General features: G+C 35.4%; 1 protein-coding gene across 17 annotated transcripts in view; it reads right to left on the bottom strand.

Moving 5' to 3' along the window:
* The window catches only part of EPB41L2 (erythrocyte membrane protein band 4.1 like 2), a 94853-nt gene that overhangs the window by 30291 nt on the left and 46583 nt on the right, over positions 1 to 17979 (bottom strand). For all 17 annotated transcript variants that reach the window (XM_057408404.1, XM_057408505.1, XM_057408420.1 and 14 more), the window contains 6 exons: positions 16829 to 16933; positions 11414 to 11456; positions 3970 to 4045; positions 2452 to 2670; positions 1911 to 1998; positions 257 to 409 (listed from right to left, as the gene is read on the bottom strand). In XM_057408404.1, coding sequence (XP_057264387.1) covers positions 257 to 409; positions 1911 to 1998; positions 2452 to 2670; positions 3970 to 4045; positions 11414 to 11456; positions 16829 to 16933 — 684 coding nt within the window. The remainder of the gene's footprint in view (positions 1 to 256; positions 410 to 1910; positions 1999 to 2451; positions 2671 to 3969; positions 4046 to 11413; positions 11457 to 16828; positions 16934 to 17979) is intronic.

Raw genomic sequence — 17979 nt, 5'->3', positions numbered from 1 at the left:
GCTGTAAAAAATTTAAAATTACAAGATGGCATCTATTAACCGAAGAAAATTAATTTTCTTCTTGGTTTGCATTTAGTGATCCAGACAAGTGTTTAATACAATCAGTAGAATACAAAAAGGAAAATAAAATGCTCTTAAGCTCTGCTCGAATGCAACAAAAGCCTCTGAGAACATCTGGGAAAAAAATTAGGATGTTTTCTTGTTACTAGACAGAAATGATCTCACAAAGGAAACAGGACAGAAAGGTGCGACTTACTTCTGCTGGCCTGACTTTGATGTAGAAATTACTTCTTTTATAAGAAATCTTAAGAATTTTTGGCCAAGCAAAGCGGTTGATCCGGAGTCTATCTTTGTAGATGAGCAGGCCATTAGCACATACACCCAGCATGATATCCACACCTTCAGAATCCTACCACATATGAGACAATTTCATAAAAATCAGTTTAACAACATTCCAAACAAGTAATGATCGCTAGCATACCTTGAGGGAATAATGTAACTGGAATTTACTTCATATTTAAACCTGAAAGACTGCAACAATGAGATTCTTAAAGCAGAAATTGCCAAGTATATATATTTTATAGCAAAGGCTTTGGACTCTTAAGTAATGGCTTTGGCTCTCATATGCCATTGCATATGCCACATTTTTGGGAAATCCTTCAATATTCTGATAAAAGGGACTAAAAGTTAACAATTTAAAAGCAAGAAAATGTACGGTGGATGTGCTACCGGTAATTTCAACAAATATTAAAAGAAGACTTAAACCAACTTAAAACAGTGAGTGAAAGTCTGAAAAAGTTGATGATCATGGTGATAGTCACCTTCTATTCCAGTGAAGATATGGGGAAGTAGTGGGTAGGTGGCTGAAAATATCAACATAATAATTTCAAAATGCTGGTGGTACACAATACAGCAGAATCTCATGTCCTCTCCAATAACAAATCAACTACATCAAATGCCAGCACTGTCATTAAGAAGTTACTTCATTGGCATAACTAATGCTGCAAGTGGTTCCTGGAAAACAGCAGTTCTAATACTTGTAGATAACTTCACTACAGCAAAAGAAAGCTCCAATAAGACTCTAAAAATCTAAGTTCCTTAAAACACTACAGACCAACTGAACTGCCCACTGCACTTATATTAAAAAAATGAATAAATGTTACATAGTTAATTGTACAGGAATAAAAATTTATGTGTATTTGCTTCAAGTGCTTCTAATGAGAACACAGGAAAAGTCTATGGAAAATTTGCAAAAAACAAGTGCACATTTTTTCCATATGAAACAGAATAAAAAAGTGTTTTGCAGTACTTAAACGTCTTTTCTTCTCTTTTTTTTATTTATTTTTTTTTTAAATATAGGAATGTTATGCTTAGAACACATTGATTTTCCTAATGATTTGAGGCTCTGGATTTGTGCAAGAGAGTGAGAAGGGGTTGGTTAGCTGGGTTTCTAACAAAAAAAGAAAAAAAAAAACTCCCACTAGAAATGTAAATTTGATTTGACCGTCCCAGAAGAGTGGAAAACACCAAAAACCACACTCCTCCCCCCACCCTGATTTTAACTCTCATGGCATTACTAAAACAATTACATGTTCTTTTAGGCTTTATTTTACAGCCCTACATCCCTGGGCATCAAAAACCTGACATTTTAAATATATTTAGCCACTTTTATAAATAAAATATTATTTCTAAGCTGCACATACATCATGCATTAAGTGAGCTTAGATTTAAAATAAATTCTAAGTATGTTAAAGCTGTAAACTGTGAATTATCATGACCAACAGATAAAAGGCTTATACTTAAAAACTGACAGTATGACATTTTTTAGAAAATACATATATATACTATGTTCTTTAATACTAAGCACGTCTATCAAAAAAACAGAACAAACCCAAACCGATCTCCAGTACCTTGGCATGATGTAAATCCACTCCATACATGGAGAGTCTCTTTGCATTTTCTAGGAACTGGGAATCCGCCTGTGATGGAGTTAAGCCCCTAAAACCATTGAATAAGCCTTGAGTTTATTGACAAAAGAACTGGGAATCAAAACTGAGTGGAATCCTGGAATCCAGGCACATCAGAAAACCTCATTTTGTAAGGTATCAATAGCATTTTTGCCCTAATGGGAAAGTGTTCTTTTAAAGGATATTAAATTTCTTGAAATAAGATATCCACCTTCACTCTTTCAAAATAGTCTAGGCTCTATGTTGCTTAAACTAATTCATATGCTCAGATAAAAACATTTTCTCTAAAAGTTCTCTTCAGAGATCTTACTGAAGCGACTACTTTAAAACCAAACTTTTTAAACGTGCGGAAGAGGCTCTAGTAACATAGAAAAAGATTTCCAAAGTAAGAGTAACTTCAACTTAGAAGTTTTACACATACTTTTAAAAGGATTGACATAAACATGACAAAGCATAATGATTCCATTTAATCCCACTGACACACCTGTGCGTTTTGTGTAACTCAGCTACTTTCTCTTCCATTTCTTGAGTCTGATTGGGTGCAAATTGGAATTCACTGATATAGTCACTGCGGTGCTCCTCTGGGTCATGATCACCCAGCTCAGCCTGCAGGGTATATGAACCAAGGAGGGTGTGAGTCACAAAAGAACACGGCAGTCGACCAGAAGCAATATCCTGACGAAGCTGTAGGCACAAGAAATACCTGCAAGATAAAAGAAAGGAGGGGGGGGAATAATCAAATAATCAAACAAAACCAAGAACAGACAAAGTATTACTAATGGCAGGCTTATGAGATATGACAGAATTTATCGAGATCCATGTAATCATATATTTTAAATTAAATCAATGCATTAATAATTCATTACACCTTACATTATTTGAGTACTACTACCACACAGTAAATTTCACTTCCATTTTTAACAGTTGGTATTACTTTCATAAATAATGTGAAAAGCAGGAAAGATTCTGATTTTCAGTATAAATGAATGAAAAACTGTATCTAGCTTGTAACAAAAGCCAGCTTAGAACTCCTTCATTTCACATTGTAGCCTGCAGGTATCTAACATTTAAAAATAAAACCTATTTGACATTTCCCTTCAGCTTTACAATTTTAACTTTTATATCCCTTGCAGTTCATGAACTAATCAAGTCATGTAATACAGAAAAGAAATCTGGTTTAGTACTGAAATCAAAATTACCTGCCTTAAACGTATGTATTAGAATTTAATATTTCAGGTACCGCATACACACTTTTACCAAATTTAACAAGTTAACAATCAGAAGATATCCTACCCAACACAGGGTTTGCAGTGATACGACAAAGAGGAATGGCTTTAAACCGAAAGAGGGCAGATTTAGGTTGGATATTAGGAAGAAATTCTTCACTGTGAGGATTGTGAGGCACTGGAACAGGTTGCCCAGAGAAGTTGTGGATGCCCCATCCCTGGCAGTGTTCAAAGACAGACTGGATGGGGCTTTGAGCAACCTGCTCTAGTGGAAGGTGTCCCTGCCTGTGGTGGGGGTTGGAACTAGATGACCTTTAAGGTCCTTCTAACCCAAACAATTTTATGCTTCTAATGCTTCTATTTAATGCATATGTATAAAACTAGCTTTTCACTAGCCTAGTCTAGGTTATTGCTGAAGTACCTTGGATCCCTTGAGCTTTGTCCTTAGTATCAATACCCCACACCCTTGTTTACCTTATAATAAAGCAGCAGCCAGACAATAAACCACTGGCTTCTTTCATAAAAGATCACTTGCATCTTATCTCCTGGCCAAATCATATTCCCATTTACCATTAAATTTGTTCTTGGGTTTCTTTCTGAAGTTTTCACTTTGGCTTTTTCAACCTTGTTCAAAAGAAGTTGATGTAAAAACATCTATAGCGTTCTAAAGTAACAGCCAAACCTCTTATGGCATCCAGAAACTGAAGAAATTTTAATATGGCCTTCAAAATAGACTAACAGGCACTTTTTAGTTTGAAATTAGGAACTATACATACCTAGTGATGTCTTCAATCAACTGTGAAGGATCAGGGGGATAAAACTTCACATTAAAGGTAAATATCCAAGGTAAACCTAAACATGGGAAATGCTGGATTGTTAATCTCAAACAAAATGAGCAAAGCAAAAAAACCTTACAAAAAATGTTAGGCAGTCATATAAATCTTAAGATTACTGAATCCTGAGTAAAGTTTTTTTCCTTTTTACAACATACTAGTAAGAAGCATAGATATTTTCATTCTCAGGTAGTAACTCATATACAGAGACAGTGAATGATTAGCACATTAAAATAATTTTTAAATAAAGTTTTACATTAAGTTATGTAAATATCAGAAGACATTTTTATTTTGAAAACTACCATAATATAATTAACACTTTAAAGATATTCTGTGTTCAGAGGCACTTGCACTGAATTTGTGTTTAGTTCCAACTCCTCAAAGGCCAAGTCTCCTCCTGTTTTGACTGACTGTTAGTTTGAAAAACTGTACAATAACTACAAACTTGAGATGTCAAAATGAGGTCTGCATTGTATATATAAAGATAAATATTCATATTCATACAGTATGAATGCAGGACAAAAAAATATTAGCCATTCCTCCTTTAAAATATTTTTTGAGAAACTATACCTTTAGCAACTATAATAACTATTATATTCTTAGTTTAAACTGTCGTGGACTAGAATTGGTAAGACCACATACAATTTTTAAGCAAAAGCATTCTTAAAACTAGATTAATAATTTGACAAATTATAAAACACTACCTCTAGTCACAGCTCTAATTTTAAATAAATCTTTAAGATGTGAAAGCTGAAGTCACTCACCAATAATTAAAATACATTCTCAGAATGTTACTTTACCAGTACTGTAATATTATGTGCAAGAGGAATACATTCATTGGAAAGTACTAATAGCTTGACAAAATGTAGAATTTTGCTAATTCAAACAGATTTTAAGTACAATGCAGACACAGATGTAACAGAAAATCACAAACTAGGAGTCTAGGAGAAGAATTTAATAGTTTGGTTTTGCACGCTGCTTGAAAGCAAATGCAGTTGAGCTTTATTGCATCTTACCAAAGTTACACCAAAATGTAGGGGTGCTAAAAGCTGTAAAGAAATACTAAGAAAAACAAGCCAGAGAAAGGACACAAAGATGATCAGAGGGCTGGAGCACCTCTCCTGTGAAGACAGGCTGAGAGAGCTGGGGTTATTCAGGCTGAAGAAGAGAAAGCTCAGGGAAGACCTTAGAGCAGCCTTCCAGGGGGCCTACAAGAAAGCTGGAGATGGACTTTTTACAAAGGCTTGTAATGACAGGACAAGGGGAATGGCTATAAACCAAAAAAGGGAAGATTTAGGTTAGATATTAGGAGGAAGGACTTTATGCACTATGGAAGTTTTGAGGCAATGGCACAGGTTGCCCAGAGAAGCTGTGGCTGCCTCATCCCTGGCAGTGTTCAAGGCCAGGATGGATGGCACTTTGAGAAACCGGGTCTAGTGGAAGGTGTCCCTGCCAACGGCAGGATAGTTGGAACTGGATGACTTTTAAGGTCCCTTCCAGACCAAATCATTCCATGATTCTATGAAAATATAATCAAAACAATTCAGTAGCCATTTTTGTCTTTCTTTTGCCCCTTTTCTCCTAAATGCAATTAGTATTTTGGTGAAAGGTCTTGCAAAAATAATCGCTGGTACAAAGTTAATAATTCTATAAAGCTTGTTAATGATGAATTCTGGACAGTAAACCATTTTAAATATCTGTGCTACACAGATAAACCATGCTTTGAAAAACATGTATTTTAACAACAACAGAAAAACCCCACTGAAATGCCATTTCCGGCATAATTCTAGTAAAGAGTGCTGACATTTTGGCTTCAGGTTTTTTCCTTTTCAAAAAATCCCCTTTTAAAATTTCACATCCGTTAAAGATGAGGAGGTGCTTTCTGTCAGTATTTCTAATTACATCTTTCAACATTTAAAAAATTATTTCAGATTTTCAAACATGTCTCTTCATTGGAGCACTTCGATTTCTGCTTACATGTGAACCTCTTTCTCCACCTAGCCCCTAAATCACTACTTCCTGTAGAGAGTTTAGGGTTTTAGCGCATCTTAATGAACCCAGTTATCAATTATTTGTTAGAATATTGATTACTTTGCTTACGAAACAAGCCAGGACTTCTTAAATGGAAAAGCCTAATTTATTGGATGAACATATAGTGCTGAATTAGGTAAAATATGCCTCATTGCATCATCCACTGCAATGCAGTGTAAGACAGACTTGGGACAAAGATACCTTTAAAAAAAAGGCTAACACTAGTTAATACATGCAGCATCACAAACTGAATTAAATCTGGAATAGATTAGTCTACTTCAATCATTTATCTCCCAGGGAATTTTCATCATTTAATGAAAAGCTGCTGATAAGGAACAAGCCAAACTGACGAAGATATGCAATTGGGCCAAAACATCTAAGCAAAATAGTTCAGGAACTGTTGTTATCTTAACAGGACAGTGGGATGGGGACAAATGGATGAAGAATGTGTCCTTCTATACAGATACTAAACCAGTCATCAAGTTTTCCTGGAATGAAACAGTATTTCCTGTTTGGAAGCAATTTTTCCTGGTCAAAAACTTGCAATTAAACTAGTCACAGACGAATTCCTGATTAACATGTTCCTCTATCTTGTCAGCATTTCTACAGTTACCTTTCAGAAAGCACTGTAGCCAGGAGTTCTAGAAACCATTTGAAGGAGAAAAAGAAATAAAGCTGTATTCTCTACAAATAGCTAAAAAGAGTGTAAATACTCAATGTATAGGCTGTGTGAGAAATTTCAGATGTCTTCAAATACTAATTCCATAGCTAATCTGTTGAAAAAATGTTGTAGTTGGCTTTGTACTAAATATTTTCTGGACAGTTGGTGACCTTATATTTTGCCTGATTACTGAAAGCCCATCTATCCCCTGAATACACACTAGCAAGTATACTACAATGGGAGCAGTCTATACTTACACTTCTCACTACAGCGTACTGTTTATAGCCGCATAACTGAGGCATACAAATGGAATTGTCTTCACACAATGATGCACACTATTACTGGCTCTTTGAATTGGTGGCCAAGACAAAAGAAGTAAATAAATCTGATATTTAAAATGGTACGTAGCATTCTGTCCTTGATAAGGCTCTCTGTTTTGATGGTTAATAACATGGGCTACAGAAACGTCAAAAATTTTTCTAACCAGCTTGTTACCTCAAAAATGCTTCTGTGGCAACTTTAGGCACATTCTGAGAGAAAAAGAATGCAATACAACCAACCAGCAAGCAGCATACAAATAACATGATTCATCCCATTTAAACTGGAAAATCAGTGAGGTCTTTTTTCCAGTAAAGGCTTTTTTGGCTTTTACTCATGATGTTTCTTTTGGCCAAGTTAAGATTTTTAGGGTACTGTGAGACCAGGACAGATACATTACTCACAGGCAGATGCAAAAAATGTCCCATAAATTAAAGAAGTTTTTTTCTATCATTTTTCTTAAAATTATCATTAAGAGAATTAAAGAAATAAGGAAGATACGTGCGCAGCCCACATTTTCAAAAATGCATACAGACAGTCCTGGTTGGACTGACAAGATTCAACTCTCAAATTCAGACATTTCCAAACTGCAAAATCATTCTTTATAATTAGCAGGCATACAGAAGTACCTCTGCAGGAAAATTCTTCCCTTGGCACAGGTAGTTCGGTCTCTTTGGAAACTGTGAGCTAGACTCTAGTGTAATTAGCTTAGATCAAAATTAGCTACAACTTTTACAGATACATAGTTATTTACATAAAAGATATGGATCTAAAAATAAAGTGACCCTGCATACAGTGACCCCCATATTTTGGTGCCTGAGCTTGATCATACATTTTGTTAGCATTAAAGTCAGGCAGTCACAGATGTACATTTAAAATGCAAGCACTTCTGTTAATTCTAACTTACCCTAGCACTTTAGATACAAACTTTAGACTTCTTAAATATTTTAGAACACTGTGCTGCAGAATTCTAAACTCATGTTTGCATTATTCTCATGGAATTTTAGTTATGAATTTATCACCATTTGGTCCACTGCATAATTTGAAAATATACCTACTTAACCATATAATTTTTTTTCTGTATCATCCTCTTTCCTCAGCAGTTGTTTAGGCTGTGTTGCAGAATACATTATAGAACCACAAATGTAAAAAAAAAGAAAAGAAAAAAAAAAAATCCATTTCAACTCCATGACAAGCCCCTGAAATACATAGGTTGTTTGCTAAGTATGTCTAGAATAGGCCAGTATTGCATTTTGCTGTTTTCAAGTTCCCTAATCAGAATGACTGGTTTCCCATTAACAAAAGGATGTTGAGAACATGAGCACTGACCATGAGCTAAGAGAACATGAATACTGAGCATGAGCTACAACAGAGGTTTAAACTTGTAACCCAAGATTTGTCACAAGCTGCCTACACTGTTTCATCTCTTCTAATTCACTTCCATAGAACTATACGGACTATTTCCCTTACTCCCCTCAATAATTTAACTGAATCAAGTAACAAGCAAAGTAAGTTTTCTGTCTTCAGTCCTTCAGTTAATCACTCCTTTTTCTAAAAGGAAAATGTCTTTGCTATCACTGTAGTTATTATCTCTTTTGGTGCTAGTGGACACAGCTTCTTTTGACCCTAGACTGCTGAGATGTAATTATGTACGTACTGACTCCCTTCATAACCAATGGAAGAAAAGAGGCATTTAGTTTTGTTCCCCTCTCAGACATGTATTTCAGAATGAACTCAGTCACCTCCTAGAAGTGCCTGTTCCTTAGAAAACACAAGTACATTTACCTTAGGTGGACACAGTCAACCTATATTAGATCCCATAAGTCATACCCCAGATACAGTGACCAGTTCTAGAATTGCTCAAGCTAAATAAGTGTTCTCTTGACAGAAGACGTTAAGAGAATTTTACAGTTAACTTCAAGAGCAAAAAGGTTAAATATATCCTTTATTGGGAGAAAATGCACAAAAACCTCCCTATACCAGTCTTTTCTGACCTCAGAATATCCAAATCCTCTCCAATTGTTGTAAGATACACAACACTGGATAAGCAATATGGAAGTATTTTTTGTAATAAAAGAACTAATTGTGCTGTAGACTAGAAACAGATTTACCTGACATAACATTACCTTGGATTTAAACCATTTTACACAGCATACGAATCTAATTTCCATTTGGAAGAGAATTAAATACATCCACACTAAAACCAGGATATATCTAAAAAAATAGCTCCAAAATTTGCGTGAAGAGAAACATGAAGAGAACCATGAAGAGGTCTGTAACCCAGTTCCATTTACTTCAATTATACAAACAATAAAAGCAAATAATTAGACCTCCCAAAACAGATGCTTTATAACATTCACATCTCTAATCTTAATCCATACCTGTTGAACACCTAAATTGCAGACAGACGATTGATCTTCAACTGCAATAAACACTATGATATCAGGTTTATGTAGTTTACTCATCCAGTTCTGTTACACTGAGAATGAGTTATGAAAATACCTACAGAAAACAAGTGAGTGTAACAGCATGTATTCTACACTAACAGCATGCACATCTCACAGAGATAAATTCTCAAATTACCTTTACATAAGGGTGAACCACCACATCCCTGTGAAGTCTGAGATTTGGCTAGTCCAAAGTCAGTTGCTACTGCTTGTACCATCACAATATTCAAGCTGAACTTGGCAGTTTTGCAAAAGCCTCAATCCACTTTAGATGTAGCAAATTTCAAGAAGATAGTGACAGAAGTGTAATTACCCTACCTATCCCTAATTGAATTTAATAGAGGTTTTAACACATGCTGGTGGATATCCAATTACATGAGTCAAAAAAAGTCAAGAATTAATTTTCCTGAAGGGATCAGACTAGCTGAAAGAAAACAAGCTTATTGCCACCTTTGCAGCCCTGAGAACAGAGCCAGTAATTTGCATATCACGTTCATTAGCCAAAGTAACATCAGTAATTGCTGAGATCCAACATTACTGCCTAGCCAAAGGCCAGCCTGAATAAATAACAGGTCACACAGAAAGCCTGAGGTCACCGACTTAGGAAGAGGCAGCCAGATGACTTGGGGGAAACTAAAAGATTGTATTTTGCCTTCTCCAGCAACAGGTGATACACGTATGGCCAATGTGCAGAGTATCGGTATTGCTCACATATAAAAGAGAGCAGAGATTATTATAAAGTTGCAGACTGACATGCTGAACTCCACTTCTGAATTTATCACCTTTGTGTGCTCAGATCAATGTACTTTTCTAGATGGTTATATAGCACACTACTGCTTCAGTTTCTGATGTACAAGACAGAAAGAAATTAGGTTTTTCATTTCAAATGTTCAAATTGACCAGTATATTTTTTATGGATGAGTATTTTTGTATGTAGGACTTCCATTATTGATTCAAAGACAAATATTTAGAACAAAACCTAAAATAAAGGAAAGCCTCACTACTTGATAAGTAGCTGGAGGATAAAATTTATCTGCAGTACATTCCAATATCTGGAAATGCTAATGCACTGATTATGAGGAACACAAGTGACAGTATGCTGATTACCTGCAAATTAGTGTAAGGAAGTTTCTTTTTAAAATCCCTAAAAAGGTGTCCTCTACTTGCATATTAGTACGTTCACCATTTTAATAAGTCTAGCTTTCTTACACAAGAGCATGTTGGATCAAAAAAATAGGTTCCAAGGAAGCTTCTGTAACTTTAATTTCTTTTCTGAAAATACAAACCACATCTGCCTAGTAAGGAATTTCATCAACTGGGAAAGGCCTGAAGAAAACTGAATTAACAGCACTATGATTTCACATGGATCCAGACTGAAAAATGAGACATTCCAAGATTATGCCCTACTTCATTTCCATTCCAGAAATGATGGAAACATCAAAAAAGGCTATGCTGGACTGAGCAGTACTAAGGAATATACATTTTCTGTAAGACATATTGATTCTCTTTTTATAATTTCATATTCTGGTGAGTCTTTTAAGTAAGAAAGTCCATCGCAACAACCATGACCATCGTTGCAAGATGATATTCTCCATCCCATAAACAAATATCAATGAAAGTTGAACAAAAAAAAAAAAATTACTGTTTCAGGATGCAAAAAGACCAACTATTAGTCGCATATAAGAGGAAAATTTTGAGGCAGCAGCCAGTATAACGATTAACTTCTGCAACACAAGGCTGAGTGGACAGTGGATAGAAATAGCTTCTATTCTTCGCTTTCTGTTTTAACACTGAGTATGTCATTATCAGATACACATTATTTTAATGTTGCAAGTATACAATGTAGTCAGCATCGAGGCTACTAAGTTTATGAAGAATATTTCTGTGAGGAAATAAAAGGAGCATAATATCTGAATACAGAAGTACTTACTTCGAATTTGTCTCTTAATTTCCTTTGAAGAATCTAGCCAGTTCTGGAAAAAAAAACCAACATAAACAGCATTTAAAATCACTACAGATTGAAGATGGTGAAGTAATTTCATTCAGTGTAAGTAAAGTTCGTATTGTTCAGACATCTGTTCTACTTTAAAATAACCCAGAGAACTCTAAAATTGAACTTGAGATTTGCTAGCAAGTCTCCCCATCCATGCACATAAATGAAACTGCAATGACACTCCCGTCATGGTTGTCTTACTGCTTTAGAATTTTTATGCCCTATTAAAAACTGAAGAGTCCAGTGGAGGTGGTCTAGCAAGTGACATTTGGCAAACACAATTTTCTCTCACAGTCCTTTTATGAACATAAGCAGACTTCCCAGGAATTGCTACGTAATCTCTACATGCCTGTGCTTATAACACCCAAATAAGAGTTACCCGAGATAACATTTCTCTTGAACTCCAGAGACTTACTATTTGTATCATTTGTCTCAAGGCATATACGTTTCAGTTCTGGCAACATTCAATCAAAGGTGCTTGATTGAATCTAATCAAATTTCATGCATTTTTCTATCCTCCCCCAAAGCTAAGTTCTTTATGAACATGTATTATGTTAACAGTGATACACCGGCAAGGTTCAAATCTGGGTACTCAGCTCTATTTTAGGAAACGCAAATAAAGTCAGATTTTCATATTTTAGATGACTTTTTTAAATGTGTTTTATCCTCAATATGAAAAATATTTTCCCATCATCTGTGTATTAAACAGCTCATAGTATTTCAGTTACTGTTGATATTTAGAAAGACACCTTTTTGTGACTGATCATCCAAAAATGTAACTTTGGGAAGTAAAACTAATAAACCAGTAACGTATATTCATCATTAACTCGGGCAATCCTGTTTACTAATTTTACCTATTGATGTTAAAAAATAGATTGAATGAGAGATTAGAAACATAAGCCTTTTAACTGCAGTTACTGAGAATTTACTTTATACAGTGTTTGAACCTTTATTTCACATGGCCAGACACACATACACATGCATATATGTGGAAGAAACAAGCATGCACACAGTCAGCTTGCTAGCAGGACTTGGCACACATCACAGGGTTGGGCAAAGTAGGGAAGAAAACTTGTAAGGTCAAAGACAATGTGTGTTTCCACAAACCACTACACGTACTAGCAGCTTTAAAGTCAGAAGGGACCTCAATGCCAGCACAAATGTTGCTAAACCTTTATCTCTACCAATGTTTCTCGCCTAACCTAGCCAGCGACAGACACTGGGTATAATTTGACTCAACTTTCAGTCCATGGTACCAAATTTCCGATGCAACAACTGTATTCCAGTACCATATCCCTCAGGCATTATTACAGGCTTTTCCACCAAAAGTCAGATTTATTTCAAGAAGACAAAACATGAGGCTACAGTTTTAGGAGTTTGCATGGATTAAAAGAATGTGGGACTGTGTGGCTTTGCACTCCTGCACATCTTTCATGCTGATAAAAGATGTGGCGTCTATAAATATGACCTAAAATACTAAGTTCCCTGTTGTAAATGACCTTGGTCAAAGTTGATTTAATCACAAATGCAGCATGTATATATTAGATAACTACTCTTCAAATTAAATGCAAAACCTCCTTTCTATAATTTGACATATGTAATTAAAAAAAGAAAAAAATTAATTTCACTCTACTTGCTTTAAGAAGTTTGTGACATCCACATTTCACAGATACTATAACTCTTCCAGAGATTCACAGTCCATCATTACAAAGGAAGAAATACAAAACACCCTTCTAAAAAATCTGGATGCTCTTTATTCTGCTTAAGTCAGAAAAACTACTATCTGGTGGAAAAGCCTTGACATGGAAAGGCCTTGGAAGTCAACAGAAGTCTTCAAATGCTTTTAGCTGAAACTCACTTCAGCTACAGTTACCCTAGGTTTTCAGTTTTGGCATGAGTTTTATTCCAAAATGAGACACAGCCATGTTCTTCCAATTGCAAAGATAACTACAAATAGCTTAAAGATAACTGCAAGTAGATTAAACTCTTAAATTATAGTACAAGTATAAAATAAAGTTAGTAAATATAGAATATAGCATGGCATAAATACAGCAGAAAACTAGGATTTCTGAGCATGCTACTTTCAACGCTTTATCACTATCAAGTAGAACATACATAATACAGAATATGTTGCAAGATAAGAAGAATAACCTTTTCTTTCCACAAGTTACACAGTTCATTTTCTGATTTTCCAAACCTTAGAGTGAGCTTATTGTAGAGTAGCAGACTTTTTCACCAACTTCCATTACTACTAGGTCAAATAAAGTCAGATGCTTATCCTCCATTTATATACATAATTACAGAGGTGGGCTTTTTGCATCTGTGCCCTTTGTTATGGACAAAACAAATTACTGAAAGAGTCTACCCTGAAACAGACCTCTTGATGCAGAACAGACAGGTCTGTCTTTCAAATCAAAAGACAGTATATATACACAACTTTCCTCCAGTAGGCAATAATTATTTGTTTAATGTGTGATTCATACGGTTATAGAGCAGAAAGTAATGAATTGTCAAAGAAGAACAAAATGTTCTCTACCAGTACAAAAGTATTTTGTACAAATCCAGAAACACAGTATTTCCAGCTGCTGCCCAGAACGTAAGAGCACAAGCTTTCTAATGCTTCTGCAGACGGGTTAGTGTGAATGGCTCATCTGTGAACTTCTGAGTGTGTAATACAGTGAAATCACTACCTAAAATTTAGGCCAGTAAATTTAACATTTGCAAAACAATGAAGGAAATCGTTAATGAGTAATTTGACCTAAAGAGTTTTAAAATGTGTATTGAAGCTAACAAAAATCTGCCTGAAGACATGACATCTCTGTCAGCTGCACAGAACACCATAGAGAAAAGTTAATGGGACTGCTCCTCCAATGGTACCCTGATAGCGCATTAGGGAGCAGCTCTAATTCAAAAGAGAGCCAGGCATTCAGTTTCCACACCCCACAGCTGCCGTTGAGTTCAACAGCTGGCTTATAAATGGGTGGCTGTGATGTGTGCACAAGAATGAGAAAAACACATCATTCAGCATTTAGCACTGACCAGCCTAGAGGTCAGAGATTTGTGGCATTTTAATCTGAAGAGGCAGTCATAACAGGAGAAAAAAAGGATCAGAAAGAACTGGTACTGAGATTAAAAAATTGTCAAAAACTTAGAGGTGAACAAAATAGAAGGCCCTAAAACCAGTAAAAGTTCCAAGTCCCTAAGCTTTCTTAAGACACCACAGTAGCTACCCTTCACATTATCAGGACATGTTTATACCATAGCCTGCATAAGAAATTACAAACACAGTGTTGTACAAAAAAACAGTAGCTTGAATTAAATCATTTGAGTGACAGCAGCAGTAAAAGCAAGCCTGTATCAATGTGTACGTTACAGTACACCATGCAACCTGTAAAGAATGTAAGCACTTAGCCAAGTGACTAGTTCTTGCCAAAATCCACATTTTCAAACTCTGAAAACCTGGATATTCCCACTTACCTGGTAATCACAACGTAGAGCTGCACTAGGGGTATAGTACCATCCACATAATGGTACTTTGGGTAAAACCTAGAGCATATGGGCTATACAGCCAGGAAATACCCAAAATAAACCCCACCTTCTCTGCTACTCATAGGCATTCAAAATCTTGTAGTTCCTGCAGTTCACCATAAATTAAGCTCAGTCTTGCAATAGAAAGTAGGAGGTGGGAAATGCAAATCTGCTAGAAGACTCCTTTTTAAGTTTCTTCAAATAATACTTGTATGAAGAAGACAAAAATCCAACAACTGTGGGTTTTTTTAAGTCTTCATAAAAAAATCAGACCAGCTTTCTCCAGAAGTTCTTAAACAAAAGCCTGCTGCTGTCCATAATTACGGTGATGAGTGGTCTACTCCTTGAACAGTGCTAGAATTAGCCTGGGTATATGAATAACGGAACCACAGGGACCTCATTATCAGGATACTTTTCACTGAATTTATGTAAGTACCTCATTTGTGAGTGTTGCTACAATAGAACCTCCATAGTGAATGGATAGGGAGCTCAGGGGCTCACTCAGGCTGAAAGGGACCTCTGAAGATAACTGATCTAACTGTGATTCAAGGCAGAGCCAGCTTTGGAACAGACAAGACTGCCCAGGCTCATATACAGTCAAGTATAAAAAAATCAGATGGAATCTTTTTAAGGTGTGATGCGCTGTTCCCCCATTGACATGACTGAGGAACAGCAAGAAATATCAGTCCAACCAGAAGCACATTAAAAATAAAATAAAATTTAAAAAAAACCTACGCCAATCCAGACTTTCCTGCTGCACTTTCAAAAGCCAAAGGCTCCCTATTCCACCTTGTAGGATCTGCTCAAGTGGGCTATGTCCTGGTTCAGCTCAAGGATCCCAGGTCTGCTATTAGACTTTTCCTTTCTTGTCAGAGATCAGACTGCTCTTTTATGTTACTTTGCTGTGTGTATACAGTATAGATTTTCAATAATGAGCAGCACTACTAAAGGGACAACATGTGATAATAACAAATAATAATTATGATATTTAAACCACAATAATTATTTTGAAGATCAACTGACATGCTTTTCATTGTTACATCAAAGAATTTCAGATTTCTATAAATGGTTTACAAATCAAGACAAAAAATAAAATACCCATGTAAAAAATACATCAAGCCCATTTTATATATGGGTATCTTTAACAGAGAGGAATTGAGTATTTTGCTTAATGCTTGCAGCAAAGCAAGTCTGGAAAACTACTATATTTGAATGGAAGTGGGTCAGAGATTCAGATCTATTCAGACCACTAAATTAGACTGCATTTCAAACACAACAGTGAGTTGAGAAAGATGGCAGAAAAAAGCAAAACCTTCCAGACCACGCATAGTACTCATGTAACGATGTTTCCTGCTACAATATGGAGACTAAAAAGAAATACAATTTTTCCACTTCAACGTGTAATTACTAGTCCGTTTACTTTATGAGGGAATATATAACCTCTGGTATATCTTTACTTCACGGACAAAGTGGCAGCCAGCCCATAGCTGACTGTAAATGTCCAGATGCTGAGAAAATCTAAATTAGCTTTTGGTAATTAACGGAATGCATGCCACTGACTGATTTAAGATTTTTCTCAGCTCAACAATCTATGTGTACTCGACCATTCAACATGTAAGCAAGTGCAAAAGAAAACTGAAAATAAGTTATCAAATGGTATTTAAGAGATCCTTTTGAATGAAATCATATCAAAACAATATTCATTTGTAAAATTAGCAGACTAGCACTTCACAATCGTTTACTCCAATGTTTGTAATTTAATATCTCACTAAACTACTGAACTTAGAAAAACAAAAAACAAGCAAACCCCTTATACAGGCTTACCTTCTGCTCTGAATTCTCATAAAACAGCAGCCCAAAATAGTCCTTTTCCAGTAAATTGAGATGTTCACATACTTTGTCAAACAGCACTTGGCCTTTTGCTCTTTTCTGAAAGAATAAAAAGTAAAGGAAAAAGTTACTATCAGTAAATCAGTAAAATTCTTAATTACGGGTACTGTTATTTGATGGTATTAGGAAAATTCAAAATATCAATAAAATAGATTACACAGCCACAGCTTTCTTATGATACTTTTTTTCACCATATTTTGAAAGGTGTATATATATCACTGACAAATATAAAGGAATTTCAATTTTTTTTAAATTAATAAAAAAAATTAAAAAACAACAACAACAAAAAAACCAGCTTGAATGCACAAGGAAAATTCAGTACCTACATTGATTCAAATATTTTGCACCATAAAGTGTGCACCATAAATAGCTTTCAGTTTTTCTGGATCTCTTTTTTTTAAATAATGTAAGATTCCTTCACGTGAGCCAACTTTTTCTATACTGTTATTTTCTAAAAATTAATGTACTTCCTATGGTGCTAATTTCTGTTAAATTTTGCATTTATGGCATTTTGGCATTCATCTCGATGACTTTTACGAATCACATGATATGAGCTCCCAAGGAAAATAAAGCATGCTATCACCTTCAAGAGGCAAAACGAACAATCGAACCACTAAAAGTCAGTGATCAGACCTGCCAAAGAAGCATACAAGTGTCAGCAGAACATAAGCAACATGTTCTGCACCTCAAAACCTCTGCAATATAGACAGCTAGACATGAGGGTTGCCTTCTACCTGCAGATTTATAAACTCTCTCAGTACCCAATAAATTCAGTAGGTACTCAAAAATAAAAACTAGCCTTCAGGAAGTTTATTCTTCCTAAAAATATTTGTGGTAGTTAATAACAAAAGAATACAAAAAAAAAATCATTTTTTTTGTTTGAGGTTAGCTTCAATATTGTAGTCTGCCACTTTATAAGAGTAACTGAAAAGTAATCATCATTTTAACACACTGTTAAAAGGCTACTTGCTGTAGCTTAGTATTAATACAGCTTAAGCAAATGGCAATTAGTCCTGAAGCTTTACCTGTTCTTCCTGTCCTTGGAAATGAGAATGTAATTAAGGGCATCCCATAACTCCCTAGTG

The sequence above is a fragment of the Pezoporus wallicus genome, unplaced genomic scaffold (genome assembly GCF_028554395.1).
Source record: "Pezoporus wallicus isolate ANWC-B61680 ecotype Strahan unplaced genomic scaffold, APGP_CSIRO_Pwel_v1 contig_3817, whole genome shotgun sequence".
NCBI classification, from domain to species: Eukaryota; Metazoa; Chordata; class Aves; order Psittaciformes; family Psittacidae; genus Pezoporus; species Pezoporus wallicus.
This window is presented reverse-complemented; position numbering and strand designations above follow the sequence as displayed.